The 19,752-nt window shown below is 53.8% G+C and overlaps 1 protein-coding gene across 1 annotated transcript; it reads left to right on the top strand.

Moving 5' to 3' along the window:
* The first annotated feature begins 2,848 nt into the window (after nucleotides 1–2,848).
* LOC308657673 (cip1-interacting zinc finger protein-like) lies at nucleotides 2,849–18,884 on the top strand. Its single transcript, XM_081309590.1, is given in 20 exon segments — nucleotides 2,849–2,996; nucleotides 3,636–3,768; nucleotides 4,004–4,119; nucleotides 5,367–5,438; nucleotides 7,270–7,493; nucleotides 9,612–9,705; nucleotides 9,884–9,992; nucleotides 10,573–10,903; nucleotides 10,907–11,105; nucleotides 11,303–11,424; nucleotides 12,070–12,264; nucleotides 13,091–13,177; nucleotides 13,179–13,216; nucleotides 15,318–15,405; nucleotides 15,889–16,002; nucleotides 16,186–16,338; nucleotides 17,789–17,858; nucleotides 18,079–18,172; nucleotides 18,174–18,192; nucleotides 18,543–18,884. Coding segments are annotated over 19 exon segments (2,481 nt in total). The 5' UTR covers nucleotides 2,849–2,996; nucleotides 3,636–3,640; the 3' UTR covers nucleotides 18,771–18,884.
* Nucleotides 18,885–19,752: the final 868 nt, after the last annotated feature.

The raw sequence follows: 19,752 nt of genomic DNA, 5'->3' as shown, positions 1-19,752 counted from the left end.
ACACACACAAACACACACACACACACACACACACATCACACAGGTGTTAGGCAAAGAAACTTCCAAAACTATAGCACAATGCAAAGCTTCAATATTTGGAGACTTTTACTTCATTTTAAAACTGAATAAGGATGTCATTTGTTTAACTGAAACACCTTTAATACAAAATCAGTCAAAATTCAGATGGGATTTCTGGTGTTGGAAGAAGTTTGATCAAATTCTATAATCTACATGAAAATTACATAGAAAAATATTTGCAATTGGGAGTCAGCAAGAATTTGTTTTGTTTATGGTACTGGGAATTGAATCCAGGGCTTAAGTATGCTGGGCAAATGCTCTACTACGGAGTTGCACCCAGCCCAAGTATTTTTTTTCTTTAAAGAATGATAATGTCAGAAGCTTACACAGTCAGGCACTACGATGTATTCCAAAGCCATAATCACCATGGTATTTTCTTGGCAGATTGGGGAGCAGAGTAAGTCTGAATATAGATCCATGCGAATTTAAGAATTTGCTTTGTGATAGAGAACACTCAAGTCAGTTGTTCCCATGACCTTGGACTTCATTTGGGGTGGACAGAGATGAACCTCTCTTCACCCTCCAAAGATATTCTTCCAGGGGCTTTGCCAGCAAGAGGCTGATTAAAAGCAATTAGTTCCAGTGTCCCCAGAGTGCTCCCTTCCCCTATCTTATATGGTCCTCAGGAGGCAGCATGAGATCAAATACACTAAAAAAGTAAAATAAAGTCCGCTCTAACCCTAGGATTAAGTTATCCAAACCTATCATTGCAAATTAGAAAAAGGGAGAGAAAGTGAAACACCCTTGAGCCCACTATGCATATATATTTATTTTTCCCAAACTGAGATCATAAAGTGTATGCAGTTTTGTAACCTGCTGAGTTCATGTCATATCATATATTGTGTTTAAATATATTTAAGCCTTTGAAAATGTAATTTCTGATGGCTGTGTGCTGTTCCTTAAGAGGTGGACACCATGATTTTTTAAATTATTCCCCTAAGGTTGATTCTTTTCTAGACGGCTATTATAAATAATGTTCTTATGAACAACCTGCTGTTTTTTAAAAGTCTCATTTCTGATCATTTTCTTGGGCTGGATTCCTACACGTGGATTTACCTGGTCAAAGGGAAGAACTGTGTTCTGAAGTCTTAATAGAAGATATGCAAATTGCTTTCGGGGAAAAAATGGACCAACTCAGGAAGTTAGCCCTGGCTTCCTACCTTCACCACCAGCAGCAGTATTTTCAGTGGTTTTACTTTGGCAATTTGCTAGTCTGTGTGCCAGAAGGAGTGCTAACCATTATGTAAGGTTACCTTCACACTCTCCTGGGAGGGGGCACTCATTTTACAGAGGATGAAACCGTTTGAGAAGACTCTCGCCTGGCCTCAAGGCGGGGAGCCCAGATTCAACCCTGGACTTCTCCAAGGCAGTCACCTAATCGAGGTGTCAACGTCCTTCCGCCTGGTTGGCAGCCTGGGCTACCCGGACTCTCAACTTTCGCTCCTTGCCACTGGCTGTGCCCATGTGGCAACAACATGCGTTTTTGTTTTTGTTTTTAGTTGCAGATGGACAGAATATATTTATTTTATTTACTTATTTATTTTATGGGGTGCTGCAAATCGAACCCAGTGCCTCACGCATGCGAGGCAAGCGCTCAACCACTGAGCTATAACCTCAGTCCACAAAATGTGTTTTCTAATCCAGGGATTTGATGCTGTCATTTGCGGCCGTCACTCCCTTTCCTGCAGTTCCCTATCCTTCAGGGATGATGCCCACCTCCTCATCCTGACGTTCAAAGTCCCCACCTTCCTGGATGCATTTCTTCCCATCAGCGCCGAAATCCCCGCGCTGGGTCCGGTGCCTTAAGTCCAGCTCCTCTGGGCTGGTTCAGGTTGAGTTAGAGACCTCAGCGGCCCACTCCCCCGCCCCGGGCTGCAGTAGAGCCGGTCCGGAGCCTTGAGGCAGCGCCTGTCACCTGACTGCGGTGATTTGTTGACGCTACCGGACAGCTATCACCTGCCTCAGGACTGCAGTCCCTAGCGCCACCGTGCGCCCCGTCCTCACACAGTCGGCGCTGAACGGAAAATAAGCGATTTGCCCAGATGTGTAGACAGCTCTGAGCAGCAGAAAAGGGGAAAGGAATTGCCACTTAGAAACCAAGGATAGTGGGCAGAGTGGTCCTGGGTAGTGGACAGAGCGGTCATTAGGGAGTCTTTGGGAGTGGAGACCGTTTTAGGGGCAGGATGAGGGGGCAGGGCCGTCTTTTATAACTGAACTCGGCTTTCCTCACGTCTCTGGCGACTCTTACAAGAAAAATACTTTCAAGCCAGCCCGCCTCGCCTCGTTTTAGGGCAAACTCCCACGGGGCTGTGCGACCTTGGGCGCCCTCTCGCGGGCCCGGTAGCCGAAGGTGCACCAGAGGGCTGTCGCCCCCTCCCACCCCAGGCCCTTGAGGGCTCAGGATCACGGGACGGCGGCAGCCTCGGAGAGATCGGTTAGGGACAAGTCCATCTGAAAGTCCCTGGCGATGTCCTCGCCGGACGACAGACCCCTCTGGGCACCAGAAGGACCTGAGTCTCAGAGCCACCCCTTCCCAATGCAGAGGACGCGAGGCGGAGGGTCTGTGTTGCCTGGGGCCCCCTGGCCCTCGGGAGCCGCGCCGCAGCTGCCCCGGCTCCGCCCGGGGTGAGCTGACGCCGCGCCCGCAGCGTGACTGACGCACGGGGCGGTTCTGGCGGCACCGGCTGCAGCGGAACCTCCGGTCCTGCAGAGGGCGCTGCCCCGGCCCGCCAGGGCACTGGCCTTCTGAGCGTCCAGGCGCCCGCGGTGTTGCGGTGAGTCCCGGAACCCGCGAGCCGGAGCCACCGGGCTCGAGTGTGACTGGTGCGCGGCCGGCGCTTCCCGTGTGGCGACGCGACTGCTGAGCGCTTGGGGGAGGCTGCGCAGTGGCCGCCGCGGAAGCCGCGCGGGGAGCCGAGGTGGGGGGCGGGGACGCGGAGGGCTGCAGCGACCGTGGCTACTTGCTCGGAGGCTGCAGGCTTCGCGGGCGGGCGTGGGCTCGGGATGCGGGGCAGTGCTGGCTGTGTCTGCCGAGGGAGGGGGCGGCGGCATCGGAGGGGCGCAGGGGCTGGGGATGTGGAGGGAGGAAGATGAAAGGTTGGGGGAGGGTGATGATGTTATTGACACGACACAGGCACAAAGGGAGAGGGTGGCGGTCTCAAAGGGGGTGTGAGTGGGGAGTAGCTGACATCGGGAAGTGATGGATGGAGAGATCGACTGGAGGTGGGGCGGGGATGTTGGAAGCTTGGAAACGTCAGAGTTGGAGAGTTGGAGAGTTGGAGGGGCGAGGTTGGGGGTTTGGAGGAGGGACCGTTGGCAGGATTGGAAGGAAATTGTCAAGGAAAGTGGCTGAATCCTGAGCCTGGCAGGACTGGGGGCGGATTGGAAGGAAAGGGGTACAAATGTGGCTTTTCCCTGGCAGGGCTGGGAGTGAAGCTGTGCAGCTCAGCGCCGGTGTTTGCGACTGTGGGTTGGTGTGTATGGCCTTGGAGGTGAGGGGAGGGCATCGGGACTGACCCATGGTGGGGACCCGGCCTTACTCCGCTTCCCTCCCTTAGCCACCATGTTCAACCAGCAGCAGCAGCAGCAGCAGTTCCAGCAGCAGCTGCTGCAGCAGCAGCAATTGCTGCAGCTTCAGCAGCTGCTGCAGCAGCCCCCACCACAGGCCCCCTTGCCCATGGCTGTCAGCAGGTGAGTTTCCCACTTGGGGGATGGAGGCCTCAGCTCTCACCCATGTCTTGCAGCACCTCCATTCAGTCCTTTGTCCCAGGGGCATCCTTGTTTTGAGTCCTAGAGCTCATCACCTCTCACCCCCAAGGGGATCCTCCATCTGTATGGGAGGGTGGGCTCAGGAGATGGGGGTCTCAAGGAGGAAGGTGGTTCTAACTTTCCCAGTCACCCTCTGACACTTCCTCCAAACACACAGGGGCCTCCCCCAGCAGCAGCCCCAGCAGCAGCTTCTGAGTCTCCAGGGGACCCACTCGGCCTCCTTCCTCAATGGCTCCATGCTCCAGAGAGCTTTGCTTTTGCAGCAGTTACAAGGTATGACTCAGGCCCCTTTGCATCCTGTGTGGACACTGGCTCCCCAGCAAGCCAAGCACTCAGTCTCACCAAATCACAGTGACCCTGAGAGTGCCCTGACTCACAGTTAAGGACACCCAGGCTCCAGGGGTTGAAAGACTCTAAGCTGCTCAGCTGAATGCAGGTCCATCTGCAGACAGACTGAGGAGTGCCCTGGGGCATGACGCTGGCTCTCTGGGCAGTGCTCCATATACCTCACTGACATTCAGATTAGATGCCATCTGGCCAATGAGGAAGCTGAGAAAGTAAGTCCCTTGCCCTAGGTCACATAGCACACCAGCAGTGGCTCAGCTAGACCTCCTAAGCAGTGGGCCTTGAGCATTAAGGCTGTGCCCTTGCCTCAGTGTCCCCATATGGAAAACAGTGTCAGCTCTTCCTTCCAGGCTGCTGCTCCTGATACTACTGATGACCCCAAGGGAAGGTACAGCAACAATCCTAATAAAAACACTGAGGCCCAGAAAGGGATCATGTGCCCAAGATGATCCTGCACAAGAGGCAGGAGCTGACTGGATGGTCACCTCTCTTCAGCTTTGCCAGGGCCTCATGAGTGTGGATAGTCCTGGAAACTGACGCTGACTTCCACATGACAGCTGTGTAGATGAGAACGGAAACCAGACACAAGGACCCCCAGTGTATACACAGATATTCTCTCTCTCTCTCTCTCTCTCTCTCTCACACACACACACACACACACACACACACACACATTTTTTTTTCAGTACTGTATTGAACCCAGGCCCTTGCAGGTGCTGGGCGAGAATTCCACCACTAAACTATGTGCCTAACCCTATTTCCCCCTTTTACTTTTGCATATTAAAAGTCACACTTTTCAAAGAGAAAAATAACATGTAAAAAAAAGGGCGGGGAGGTGGGAAAACCGAAACTTGTGGAATTGTATAGGACTACTGTGATTGACATAAGTGAGAGGCTGGGTGTTATTTCTTTTTTACTGAATAGAACAGCATGATCTTTAACCATATAATTTGACATTCTCTGCCAAAGCCCTTTTAACAGCTGTATAATATTTCATCGAAGGGACGTGCCCTTTGCTTACCTAAGTCTTCTCAGCTGTTCTTTTTTCTATTTTAATAGAAATGTGATGTTTGCGACTTTTTTCTTTGAATAGATTCCCAAAAGTAGAATGACTGAGTTGAGGGGATGGATGTTTTATGGCTTTTGATAAATATTGCCAACTTGCTTTCCTAAAGGACTGGACCAGTTTGCAATGCCATCAGCCACGTATGACAGTGCCGGTCTCACCATGCCCACGGCAACATTGGGTATTATCTGCTTTTTTATATATATAATACATAATATATAAATGTTTACATATACATATAATTTACTAAGTTGGTTGGCAAAACAAAAGAGCTGTGTCATTAACGTTTTAATGTACATTTCCTGGAGTGCTAGTACAGTTGAACATTTTTATATTTATCTGTTAAACATTTGTATTTTTTATTTTTATTTTTTTGTGGTTGTAGATGGACAGCATGCCTCTATTTTATTTATCTTTGTATGTGGCGCTGAGTATCGAACCCAGTGCCTCACATGTGCTAGGCAAGTGCTTTGCCACTGAGCCCCAGCTCCAGCCCCAATTGCTTTTTGTGACTTGTCCATGTCCTTTCTATCTTTCTTTGAAGGTATTCCATCTTTTGTCCTGTTGTTTTTAAGCATTGGTTGGCTCTCTGCATATATGTATGTATGTGTTTGCATTAAGTATATCAATTGAACACTTACAATATACCATGCACACTTATATTTATTGAATTCTATTGAATTTTCATAAAACATTGTGAGGTGATCGCTATTTTATAGATAAAGGAACTGAGGCTTAAAGCAGGGGATAGATTTGTTTAAGGACACAGACCTCATACTCTGCGGTCTGGATTTGAACCCAGCTCTTACAGGAGAACTGACCCAGGCTTTAACCCCTGTGTTTCCTGTCTGAGCACTGGGACAGAGTTCCACCTCCCTTTCATGCCTCAAACATTTCCCAGGCTCTGTGCCTTCACTGAGGTGCTGAGCTGAGTCAGATAAGGGTCAGCAGGAAGCAGACAAAAAAATTATGCAGCTGCCCTGGATCAGGGGCTGTGGGAACACAGAGGATCTGGGAAGGCCTTTGGGAGAGAAACTTCTGAAGGGAGGGCTGCAGGGTGTGTGGAGTTTATGGAGCCTCTACAGAGGGAATAGCATGTGCCCGGCCCAGAGGCAGGATATCTGAAGGACTGCACAGGGACAAGTGACTGGAATGTCATAGGGACATATGGGGAGAATAGCAAGGAAGGAGATTGGGCGGGGCTGGACCTTACCCAGGGCTTCATTCCTGACCAGCAGGGAGCTGTAGGAGGGTTTGTGCGGGGAGAAGCTGAGATTTAGGCCAGGGATGAAGCAGCTTGGATGCGGCAGTGATGGGGAGGAGAAGCAGATTGGGGAGGTGTGGATAGAGATGATGGGACCTGCTGGTGGCTGGCATGGGTAGGACAGGAGAAAGAGGAATCAGGGGACCCCCCAGGATCAGGAGAATCCTGGCCTGACCAGCAGGTGGACGGCAGGGCCCCTCATAGAGATCGTGCAAGTTGTTCCTCCCTTTTACTGTTGGGGAAGATCATAATGACTGCCCGGATGCCTGACAGGTCAGGTGACAGACACGGTGATGGACCATGTGTGGCCCAGTGCCTGGCTCTGGTGGGCCTTTGATGTAAGGCAGCTAGTGGGGCAGAGGGGCCTCATTATTCAGGGACCAGACTCTTGCTGGTTCTCCCTGTGGCCCCTGTGCTGGGTCTCCTATACCTGAGGGGTGCCCTAAAGCATGCCTGAGAATGAGCAGGATTGCTGGGGTGCTCAAGCCACTGACCCTGACCCAGAGGCATGTCGGGGGGGGCAACCTCAACCCCCAGCAGAGAAGGAAACCTGCCCTAAAGCCTCCTTTGCCACAGTGTCTGAGGTAGGATGAGCCTTCTGCTCTACTCTTCCCTCTGGCTGCCCTGGGGCAGGAAGGGTCTCCTGAGAATTATCTGATATTCCCAGAATGCTTTGGGAGCTGACCCATGACCCTCGCCTCTACCATCCAATCATGGTGTGAGCCCTCTTCTCTCTTCCTGCCTGCAGGCAACCTCCGGGACTACAGCATGGCCACCCCGACTTTGACAGCCCCTAGCCTGACACCGCCCCAGCTGGCACCCCCAAATCTGCAGCAGTTCTTCCCCCAGGCCACCCCCCAGTCCCTGCTGGGCCCCCCTCCTGTTGGGGTCCCCATTAATCCCTCCCAGCTCAACCTCTCAGGGCGGATGCCCCAGAAACAGAGCCGGGCCCCCTCCTTCACCAATCGCAAGGTGAGTGGTGGCTGGGATGGGGCAGGTCTGGGGTGGGGGTTGGGAGGGCTTGCCCGGGCCTTCAGGTGGGCCACATTCCTCTTTGTGCCTGGGGGTCTTCATCTGTGAACTGGGGAGGGGGTCACACTCGCCTAGTGTTTCCCAGATTTCAAATCAAATAGTCCTGTGTCTCTGATGTGATTTTCTTTTTCTTTTGGGTTCTGGGGATTGAACTCAGGGACGCTTAACCACTGAGACACATCCCCAGCCCTTTTTTTGAATTTTGTTTAGAGATAGGGTCTCACTAAGTTGCTTAGGGTTTTGCTGAGTTGCTGAGGCTGGCTTTGAACTCTGAATCCTCCTGCCTCAGCCTCCTGAGTCCCTAGGATTACAGCGTGTACCACCATGCCCGGTCCCAATGTTTTATATATATAAACACAATACCTTTATTTTATTTATTTATTTATATGTGGTGCTGAGGATCAAACCCAGTGCCTCACATGTGCTAGGCAGGCCCTCCACCACTGAGCTACAGCCCAGCCCCACCAATATGATTTTACCAGTATTATACTAGCATTATATTTACTTATTTACTTAACATTTCTCTTTAAGCAGCACTGCCTAGTGGAAATAAAATATGATATTTAATATATTATATGTGTGATTTAAAGTCTTCTGGTAACCACATTAAAAAGACCAAAAACAAGAGAAATTAATTTTACTGATATATTTTATTTATCTCAGCATATGAAAAATATTATCATTTCAACCTGTGATTAATGTAAAAAGTGAATTGGGAACACGTTCATTGGCACACACCTGTAATCCCAGTGGCTGAGGAGGAGCACAAGTTCAAAGCTAGCCTCAGCAATTTATAAAGGCCCTAAATAACTCAAAGATACCCTGTCTCTAAATAACATACAAAATAGGGCTGGGGATGTGGCTCAGTGGTTGAGTGCCCTGAGTTAAAAAAAAAAAAGAGTGAGGCCTGGGAATGTAAGTCAGTTACTTGGTAAAGGTTTTGCATGGCACATGCAGAATCCTGGGTTCCAACCTCAGGACCAAGAAAATACCCAAAACTCCAAACTGCATTCAGGAGCAGTGTGTGGGCAAGGAACCACCAGGAAGCTCAGGGACAGGATGCTTTGGGAGGAGGTGGTTCCTTGTGCAAGTCTCAGCCTTTGTGTGTTTATCAGGGAAAGGGTGAATAAGAACCTTTAGATTGTGCTACCCCAGGTGCGTTTACCTTTCTTTTTCCTCTTGGTATTTGGTACTGGGGATTGAAGCCAGGGCCTCACGCACACTAGGCAAGTGCTTTACCACTGAACTGTATCGCCAGCTTCTCTTTTTCTTCTATGTATGGCAATTAATTTAGACAGTTTAAAATTTTGTAGGCAGTTCCCTCTTAAAATAAAAGTAGCATGTATTCATTTGGCTTTTTGCAGTGCTGGGGATGGAGTCCAAGGCCTGGCACATGCTAGGTCCACACTCTACTTCTGAACCACTTGTGGGAAAACTATGGTTCAGAGCTGGGGTGGGTGAGACAGGCCTAGGATCAGGCCCATGAGCCCCAGATGGGGAGCTTGTTGTGCAGGGTAAGAGCTGGGTAGTTTCTGAGGGGCCCAGAATAGGTAGTTTTGGGGATGCAATGATGTGGGGTTCAGTTGTGTTTCCTGCTCAGCCTTGTATAGCGGACTCAGCAGGAGGAATATAGAGGCTGCAGCAGGTTCTGGAAGCCTTTCCCAGGTGCCCAGGAACCAACTGGGCCTTGGTGAGTAGTGCACATGTGGCCTCTGGCCTGACCTCTTGCAGATCTCGGGGGCTGGTGGAGAGACTTAATGCAAATAATGCTCCAACCAGTTACGATTGGAAAATGCCTCAGAAGGGAAGCTGAAGGCCTGGTGGCCTGAACGAGGGGTCTGGACCTAGTCTGGAGTCAGGAAGATTTCCTCTAAGAAATGCCTTTGAGGCTCAGGCAAAGGTGTGGGACAGGAAGAGGCCCAGTACTTGACCAGAGACCAGCGTGGACACACAAAGAGGGCCAAGGGAGAGAGGAGACACTGAGGCCAGAGGGTCCTGTGGGGCTGCTCTTGGACAGCTGGGTGGTAGGTGTCAGAAATGGTTTCTAAAAGGAAGCAGGATTCCTCTTCTCAGACGATGCCTGAGGAAGACAGGTCAGACCCCCCAGAGGGGTCTGAGGAAGCCAGAGAGTTCCAACTGGACACAGCTGAAGGTGAGGGAGGGAGGCTGCTGGCCCTTCAGAGGGGGCGTGGGTTGGGGCAGTGGGAGCAAGGTCAGTGTAAGGGAGGCAGATGTGGGAGGCAGGGATTCTTGGAGGGGAGAGCCCGGGCCCACCTGGAACTCACACGCATTCTGCCTGATCTCTCTCTCCTTGCCCGCCTCTGTTTCAGACCAGGGGCTATGCCCCTGCCCAGAGGCCATCACTAGCGAAAAACACACTCGAGCACCTGAGCCTAAGCCCTGTGAGGCCTCGGAGCCACCAGCCAAGAGGACCAAGAGGTAACTGATGTTGGCAGCGCCCCGGGCCCAGGTGCCCTGCGCTCATTCCTGCAAAGATAGTGGGTGCGCCCTTCAGTGGAGTTGGAGCAAGGAGGGGCTTTGGCCTGTGGTTTGGAGGGAGGTGAGACTTATTTCTGCTCTTCCCTGGGGAGGCTTCAGGTCAGACCCTGGTGTTTCACTGAGGCTGAGCCACCTGGAAGCCTGAGTGGTGGCAGGTTGGAGAGGTGAACATGCGCCCCTGGGACCTTAGAGAGTAGGTGTTTACAAGGCTGTTTAGATGCTTGTGAGCAAGCTGTGGAAGAGAACAGTCTTCTCCAATTTATTTAGGGGAAACTGAGGTCTAGGGCTGGGGACGTGGCTCAGTGGTAGGGTGCTTGCCTAGCATGCATGAGGCCCTGGTTCAATCCCCAGCACCACAAAAAGAAAAAACAAAAGAAGGAAACTGAGGCCCAGATAAGCCAAGGAGCTGTCCAAAGCCCTCACTTTTAAGTGGAAGAACTAAAGTTGGAATTGGGTCTTGGTCTTACTGGAGACCTCTGCAACCTCTTGAAAGACATGACTTTGATCTTTTGATCCAAAGCTCAGAGGAGCCCACAGAGAATGGGCCTCCAGTGCAGCCACGGACCCGGATGACAGCACTGAAGCAGACGCAAACCCCTGGGCTGCTGCCTGAGCCACTGGAGGCCCGAGGGAAGCCACGATTCCAGCCTCAAGTACAGCCACAGACTCAGCCACAGATGCCGCCAGCGGACACCCAGGTGCAGCCAAAACTGCACAAACAGGCACAAACTCAGACCTGCCCCGAGCACTTAGGGCTGGAGCAGAATCAGGGGAAACCACAGGCCCGTTCGCAGCCCCCAGAGCAGGTGCAGCCGCAGCGGCAGAAGCAGGCCCAGACACAGACGCAGCCATAGTGCCACACGCAGGCACAGGCCCTGAAGCAGCTGTCAGAGCAGCCGCAGGAGCAGCCTTCCACTCAGGTGCCAGCGCAGACCCAGGGTCAGCCGCAGGCCCAGCCACCGGGGTATGTGCCAACGCCCGAGCCAACGCCAGCTCCGGCTCATGCCATTGTGCTGGAGGCACAGGCGCCTGACGCAGTGGAGGCTGGGGGAGGTGAGTGAGGTGGCTCCCAGCCCTGCTGGTACTGGCACGGCTCTGCCCAGGCCCTTCTTTTTTCCCTGGCACTGTCCAGCCGCCACGGGTGCTGCCAGAGCCTGATGGCTGGGCCTGGAACCCAGGATTTCAAGGTCCTGGCTGTGGGCAGAGAAGGCAGAGGGACCCTGAAAAAAGGTGCACACCTTTCATTTCAGGCACAGAGGTGGCCTCTCCGGAGCCAGTGGATACCCAGGTCAGCGTGGGAGCGAGCCAGGAGGAGCCAGCCAGCGGCCTGGATGTGGGAGAATGTGAAAAAAGAGCCAGGGAGATGCTGGGGGTGGGTAGAGTAGAAATGTGGCAGCACCAGAGCCCCAGAGGGCAATGGCGGAATGGCACCCCTGCCTGGGCCACCTCAGGGGCTTTGTGCATGTCCCGCATGTGCAGGGACAGCAGCCCTGCCTGGCTGCGCGGGCAGCAGACGGGGGTGGGGGGTGAGGGGGGTGGGTTTGTCTGCCATGAACACCCCACCCCACCCCCGCCACCACTGTTAGTTGCCTGCACAGCCTCCGCTCCAAAGGCCTCTAGGTGCTTTTGGTGACAAGAGTCCCTTCCAGTGAGCCCATCCCCAAACTAGAGCCCTCAGTCTCCTCTCATAGGGGACATCGTCACCCACGTGGTAGCTTCCCTGTGGGGCTTGGCTCACAGCTCACAGTGGAGCTGCGGTCAGGCCCCTTCCCTTTTCGGGTCTCAGTTTCCCCACCCGTCCTGCACCAAGTGGTGCGGGTGGGCTTTGGAGTTGGGCAGGCCCGGGCTCCAATCCTGGCCACAGGACATCCTAACTTTGTGAGCTCCCGTCCTCACCTGCCAGCCCAGAGTCCCACTGTCTGAGACTCTAGGGACGATGCTCATAGGCGGTTAGCCCTGGGGCCGGCTTGCCCTAGGCACCCAGATAGTGGAAGCTCTGCTCCTGCTCCTGCTGTAGATGTGGGGTGCCGGGGGCTCCCTGAAGGTCACCATCCTACAGAGCAGCAACAGCCGGGCATTTAGCACTGTGTCCCTCACGCCTGTGTCCCGTCCCGGTGACTGCACCTCCGCCAGCCCTGCGGCCCCCGCGCCCTCCAGGCAGGCTCTCCAGTTCTTCTGCTACATCTGCAAGGCCAGCTGCACCAGCCAGCAGGTGCTCAGAGCCGGGCCCGTGGGAAGGGCGGTGGGCAGGAAGGGTGGGGGTCTCCATGGCTTGCACAGACTCCCTTTCCACCGCTGCCGCAGGGTGAGCACTGGGCTCACCAGCCCTGCCCCGGGCAGCTGGGCCTCCATTGGTCCGAATTTGCTGACCAGCCAGGAGGGTGGGATTGTAGTCAGGCAGACCGGGTTCCAATCAGCCCTGCACAGCTGGGAGGGCCTCAGCACGCAAGCTCCACTCCTGCTCCTGGTTCCTCTGGCAGCAGACGAGGAAACATACAGGGCCCACCTTGCTGGGGCTTCTGGGGATTCAGTGACTTGACATTGAAGTCCTGAATCCTGGACAAGTGAGTGTGGCATCAATAATAGCAGCCTTGGCTGCACATCATGGCATGCACCTGTTGTCCCAGCAACTCGGGAGGCCAAGGCCGGAAAACCAGGAGTTCAAGGCCTTTCTGGGCACAGTAGACCCCGTATCAAAAAAATATGAACATAAAAAATAGTAGGCTTATACCTATGTTGCTGCTACTCTTGCTGTTGTCACTTCTTACTCGGTGCCTCCCCAGGGCAGAGCACGGACACCTGTGTTAATCAGAGAGCTCTCTTTGAGACCCTTTCTTCTAGGGCGTAAACCTGGCTTGTGTGTATACTCGTTCTCTGCTCAGTTTAGTGTCCCTGCTCTGGCCCGCAGGGCTGTTTTGTAAAAGAAATGACCTCACTGAGATGGCAGGCTGGCCGTGAAGTCAGTCCCCTTTGGCCTGCCCTTGCCCATGTTCTGGGGCCCTCCCCCCATGCCCATGCCTGGCTCCTTCATGCTACAGGAATTCCAGGACCACCTGTCGGAGGCTCAGCACCAGCAGCGGCTTGGGGAGATCCAGCACATGAGCCAAGCCTGTCTCCTGTCCCTGCTTGCCCATGCCCCGGGACGCCCTGGAGAGAGAAGAGGAGTGAGTGGGAGAAGGCCTACCTCCTTCCAAGAGCCTATCTGTGTTTACCTCTTAAAAAGTAAAAAGTAGAATCATCTTGAATGAGGTAGTGCTGGGGGGTGGGCAGTCTCACAGGCCCAGCCCTAAATCTGTCCTCTGCAAAATCTGCCTTTGGGTTAAGCATTGTCCTTCCCCAGCGGCTCCTTTAACTCAATGACCTTGGACCTTAGTTTTCCCCACCTGAAAAATGGCCCCATGAGGTTTGGGTTCAGGAATTCTTGACAGTCTCTTAAGGTTTCATCCAGTCAGGAACAGTGTGACCAACCATGTAGAAGGGAGGTGAGTTGTGGCACAGAGCCCTGCCCCTCTGGCCTGTGTGACCTCAACTGTGGGCATCCAGTGGTAAGGATGAGGTCATCTTGTGGCCTGACACGAGGGTTTCCTGTGTCCCCCTCTCATCATGAGGTCAGAAATATCCCCCCTCCTGGCTCTGGGACTAGTGCTTGGGGTGAGAAGGGCTGGGGGAAGCTGCAGGAGCTGTCAGGACCCAGCAGCCATCACAGACCTGCAGGGGCTGGCAGGTGTCATCCGAGAAGCAGGACTTTTGGCTTGGGCCACTGCAGGACATGGGCTCTGTCTACGGGACAGCTGCCTCTCAGCTCAAGTTCTCCTAGTTTTTCAGGAGAATCTAGAAACCCAGATGGCGTGTGACACCACCTCATTTCAAAATGTTAACTGCTCATTCAGAATTCAAACAAACCCGAGAGGCCCCGGGGGACCCTTTTACAGGCCAGACAGTGACCTTCAGTCAGAGGTCAGGGGTTCTGTGGTAGAGTGTACCCAGGTTGCAGCTCGAACCTCCCCAGGCTGGAACGAGGGACAAGAAGGGCTCTTGATTGGCCCCTGCTTTCATTCCTCATGTGACCAGAAGCTAGGTGGCTGTCCCTTCACGGGCAGCTCATGTCTCTGTTAGCGGGTTCTCCCTGAGAAGCACTTTCTTCCGTGGTTTTATCTGTAGGTGAATAATGACAAGCACAGGAGAAGGGAGCTCACAGAGGTGTTCTTTGCAGTTAATGTAATGGTGAAAGAATGGAACTGGGAACCACCAAACATCCAAGCTGGGGCTGGGCTAGACCAGCGGCGGCCTCCCACTAATAGGAAGGTCTGCGGGGATCTTGCGGTAACCTGAAACGTGTCAGATTAAAATTGCATATGCAGGACAGGCTACGGAAGGAGGATCCAGGGGACACTATTTTATAGAGAAGCTCCATCTCCTGTAGGCGCCAGACTACCCACTGCCCCAGCTTCTTTGCACAGTGACCTGGCAAAAGGCAGCACCTGTGTCCGCAGGAGCCGAGCCGTCTCCCTGTTTTCTTTTTTCTCTTGGTACCAGGGATTGAACCAGGGGGCCTCCCACTGAGGCCCAGCCCCAGCCCCTTTTATTTTTGGGACAGGGTCTCACCAAGTTTCCCAGGCTGGCCTCACACTTGTGATCTTCCTGCCTCGGCCTCCCAAATTGCTGGCATCACAGGCGTGACCATCGCACCTGGCTTCAATTAACATTTTGAAAATACAAGAACACACACACAGAGACACGTGCACACACAAGAAGATAAAAATCTCCCATAATCCCATCGCCCAGAGATAAACATTGTCTCTTGGCCCACCTCCTCCCATGATCCTATCTGTGTTTACCTCTAAAAAAGTAGAAAGTAGAATCATCCTGCAGGAGGTAGTGAACAGTTTTTGTGCCTCTAAATAGCCCTCTGCCTCACAGTCTGACCACGACTTCACATGACTTCATCAGTGGATGTTGGGCTAGGTTCTTACATCCCCCAAAACTGATGTAAATCTGCTTATTTTGTAGAGCCCTTAATTTCACTAACTTGGAACACTTGTGGGGTTTTTTGTTTTTTTTTTTTGGTGGTGCGAGCCATTGACTCTAGGGCCTAGCCCTGGCCCTCCCCACTCTTCCCTTGGGTTTGAAGCAGGGCTAAGGACACCCTGCCACTGAGCCACACCCCAGCCCCTGAGTTGCATCACATCCATGAGCGCTTGGGAGAGCTGGTGTCTTTCCCACCAGAACATAGTGTCACACTGTGCTTGTTTGGATTGTCACCAGAGAGCCTCCACCGAGACGCTGGTGCAACACCTGCCAGGTCTACTACACGGGGGACCTGATCCAGCACCGCAGGACGCAGGACCACAAGGTAGAAGGGCTGCATGCCTCGAAGGCATCACCTCTCCTCAGTGAGGCTGGGGAGGGGAGCCAGGATGCCAGCAGAGAGTTAGTGTCTGTCTCTATGTGTCTGTCCGTCAGCGTGGCTTCTGACAAGCTTACCATGCTTCCTCTTTGGGCTCCAGGTTCCCCATCTGTCCAGTGTGGGCATGGCACCAGCTTACCCTGCCATTCCTCCATGGGCATAGGGGTCCTCTGGCGGCTCCCTTGTGTCCTGTCTCTGACCTCCTCCATTGCCACCTGCCATCCCATCTCAGTGCTCACCACACAGGGGAAAGATGTGGTTTTGTGTGTTCCAGGGCAGGGGCAGAGCCTTACTGGCTTTTTATAGATGTGGTAGGTCTTACTTTTATGGATGATAGGTGAAGCCATACTGGGCACTGCCTGGTCACTAGTCAGGGGCTTGCACGTGGGGACACTGCCTACCCCACATGGCTTGCTCTTCTTTCCCCAGATCGCCAAACAGTCTTTGCGACCCTTTAGCACCATTTGCAACCGCTACTTTAAGACTCCGCACAAGTTTGTAGAGCATGTGAAGTCCCAGGGGCACAAGGACAAGGCCAAGGAGGTAATCACACCCATCCCAGAGGACATGGGCCCAGAGAGGTACAGAGCCTTGGCCAAGGCCACACAGCAGGTTGAGGTTTATCCTAGCCTAATCCAGAGCAGTCCCAGAGGGATTCACTGAGGGGTGTGTGGCATTGTGGCTGCCCAGAACTGACCTGAGCCCCTCACCTACTCCCCTGGGCAGCTGAAGACGCTTGAGAAGGAGATAGCTGGCCAAGACGAGGACCACTTCATCACGGTGGATGCCGTGAGTTGTTTTGAGGGTGATGAAGAAGAGGAGGATGAGGATGAAGAAGAAGAAGAAGAGATTGAGGTTGAGGAGGAATTCTGCAAGCAGGTGCTTAGGGTGGGCTGTGGGAGTCAGTTAGGGGGTCCTCGCTCCAACCCTGGGGGCCTGGTAGTGGGCTGGCATTTGTAGAAACTAATGAATGTCAAGTTGTTTTTTTGTATGTGTGGCGGGGGAAGATACTGGGCTTGAATCCAGGAGCACTTTACCACTGACCTACATTCCCAACCCTTTTTATTTTGAGACAGGGTCTCACTAAGTTGCCCAGGCTGGCCTTGAACTTGGGATCATCCTGCCTCAGCCTCCCAAGTCTCTGGGATCATGGGCTTGTTCCACCATACCTGGCCACAATTTATTATGAACCCTATTATCCGTATCTGCCCATATGCATCAGGCTAACTGTTGAGTGGCAGGTGGAGCGTGCAGGGCTCTGGGAGGCTGGCCGAGATTCTAGCCTGTGTGGAGGAAGGGAAAGGGTGGGACAGAGTCGGGAAAGGCAGAGGCAGCAGCTAGGTAGTGGGCAGGACTCAGTGTAAGGCGACAGTGATGACGTTAGCAGCTGACATTTCTCGAGCACTTCCTGTTTGCCGCGCTGGGCAGGCACCATGCTCTGTCCTGGCATTTCATCTTATTGGATGACATGAAGCGGGTCTCTGCTGACCCAGTTCTGCTGCCTCCCAGGAGAATCAGATTCATTGCAGAATCTTGCAAAGAATTGGATTCGTCCCAGTTTAACAGATGTTTCCGGTCCCCTCTTCTGAGCTGGGCTCTGGTGCTGGACACAGGGACAGGTGAGGACCACGGCCTGGTCCTTGCCTGGTTGCCCCCCTTACAGTCCAGGGTGGTCCCCGGAAAGGCACAGCAGAGGGGTTGGTTGTCACTCCTGGCACTCTTTGCCTGGTGAGTGGGCGGGCGCTGCAGACACAGGGACCCATGGGGCCAGAGACAATGGCCTCTTATGAGAGGGGCTCAGGTCTAGTAGGTGAGATGCAGGTCCTTGAACCCCATCCGAAACCCACCTCAGGACCGAGGTCACTGTGGTTTTGGACAGGAACTCGGGAAGCTGGCGGGGCTCACAGGTGAGTTTGGACTCTGACTTGAGCTCCCGGGGTTCGCCACCCCACCCCTCCACAAACCAGCAAGTGTATGTCTCCAGGGCCTCAGTGTCCTCTAATGTGAAATGGGTGCAACTGTAGAGGGCTGTCATGGGGTTGCAGTGAAGTGACACGTTGTGTTGAGCAGACTTGGTGTGGATTACACCAAAACAGGAGCAGGGGGACTGCCTGGAGGAGGGGACCGACTGAGTGGAGGCTAGAAAACACAAACCAGAAGGGCCTCTGGGAGCAAGAGGAGCACATGAAGGCCCAGCAGATGCCACCCACAACAGCCTGGAAGTCCAGGGGATGTTGTATTTGAGGACATGGGTGGGCTCCAGGCTACTGACCTGTCTGGGAGGGGTCTCAGGGAGTCAAATTCAAGGTACATGCTTGCATGTCTCCAGGTGAGGTCCAGAGATATATCCATAGAGGAGTGGAAGGGCTCGGAGACCTACAACCCCAACACTGCATACGGTAAGAGCCCGGCCCTGGGCCTGCACGCGGGGGCTGCTGGGGCTCGGCCTCCAGGCACCCCCAGATGCCAGCCCAGACGCTCTGGCCAGACAGCCTATGCCCCATTTTTTCTTGGCTCTTCTACTCCTGCCTAGAAGGTGGGGAGCAAATGGGCCCCTAGGGAGGGCGGACACCTGGCTGGTTCCAGGGACGTGTGTGGACCCTGCTGTCTGTCCCTCAGGCATGGACTTCCTGGTGCCTGTGATGGGCTACGTGTGCCGCATCTGCCACAAGTTCTACCACAGCAACTCGGGCGCACAGCTCTCCTACTGCAAGTCACTTTGAGAACCTGCAGGTGAGCTGAACATCCTCCCTCCCTGCCCTGCCCAGGGCCCCAGCCTCTGACCAAGCTGATGGGGATGGTCAGTGGCCACTTCTCTTATGTTTAGCCTCAGCCCCAGGCACACTCCCACGACTAGAAGGAAATCCAAGCTGGTATGGGGCTTGGCTCTTTCTATTATGGTTCTGGGGGCTGCTGAGGGCCAGGCTATTAACTTCAGAGCCCTGGCCCAGAGAGGCTGACAGTATTACATAGGGTCACACAGCAGTGATGCTGTCTTGCCTGGGGCTGGGGAAGGAATTGCTGGCTGGGAGCACCCCAGATAGGCAGGGAGCCCTGACTTCTCTGGCATCCTCTGTATCCAGAAATACAAAGCAGCCAAGAACCCCAGCCCCACCTCCCGGCCCGTGAGCCGTCGGTGCGCCATCAATGCCAGGAATGCTTTGACTGCACTGTTCACCTCCCATGGCAGTAGCGGCCGCCCACCCAGCCAGCCCAGAACCCAGGACGTGGCCAAAACCACCAGCAAGGTGACAGCTCAACCCCCCAACCCTCCACCCCCTCCCCGACGCTCAACTCGCCTCAAAACCTGAGCCTAGACCCTTCTGGGTCCCTATCTACTAATGCTTTCTAGGAGTGTATATGAATAACTTTGACGTGGTTGGTGTTTTTACTCAAAATCCAATAAAAGAAGGTCATTTTGGTGATGCAGTTCCCATCAGCACTTCTGTCTGGTGACCAGGGGAAGGGGGCACCCCGGCTAGGCCGTTAACCAGGGCCCAGCCTCTCTGGGGACCATGTCAGGGCAGAACGGGGAGACCAATGACAGGCTCCCTGAAAACCAGGGACTCACAAGGCATTGACCTCTCTAAGCCTGTCTCCCTCTTAATAATGTTATCAGGGTTAGGATAAACTTCACTGTCACCCTAGAAGGTGGTCTTGTGGCTACTTCCAAATTACAGATGAAGAAACTGAGGCCTAGCAAGGTCAAGTGACTTGCCAAAGGTCACAGAGCTGGCAAGTGGCCAGGATTTGACCAGGTGTGCGCTTGATGCCCATGCTGGCCTCTCTAGCTGGACCTTGTGGGAGCTGAGGTGCAGGTGTGGGGGTCCTTGCCCCTCAGGCACTGTGGCTCTGAGTTCCTGGTTCCTCAGCAGGGCTGCGGCCTCCAGCCAGGCAGCACTAGCAGGACCATCAAGAGGGGACCCACACCACACCGGCTCCTGAGTTCTGTTGTCTTCTCTCTTAAGAAGACCCTTAGAGACAGGCAACCAGTCCAGCCTGCTAGTGGCCGGCTGGGGAGACTCAGGCCAGGAGCAGGACAATGCCAAGGTCACGCAGCCTGTCTTGGTCTCAGCTGTCTTGTTAAAGGCCCCGGTACCCTGGGAGACTGAGTGCATGCCACAGGGCCATAGGGCATGTCCAGCACCATTGGACCACTGGGCCACCACTGCATGTCAGCCAGGCTGGGAAGCAGCTGCTGGCCAGGGAGGGACACACCAAGTAGGGAGGAGGCCCCAACCTCACTGCACCCTCCAGTCCAAGATGGCCACAAACCCCACCCCTGGCAGATGT

This window comes from Spermophilus citellus, assembly GCF_964194105.1.
Source record: "Spermophilus citellus genome assembly, chromosome: 10".
Taxonomy (NCBI): domain Eukaryota; kingdom Metazoa; phylum Chordata; class Mammalia; order Rodentia; family Sciuridae; genus Spermophilus; species Spermophilus citellus.
This window is presented reverse-complemented; position numbering and strand designations above follow the sequence as displayed.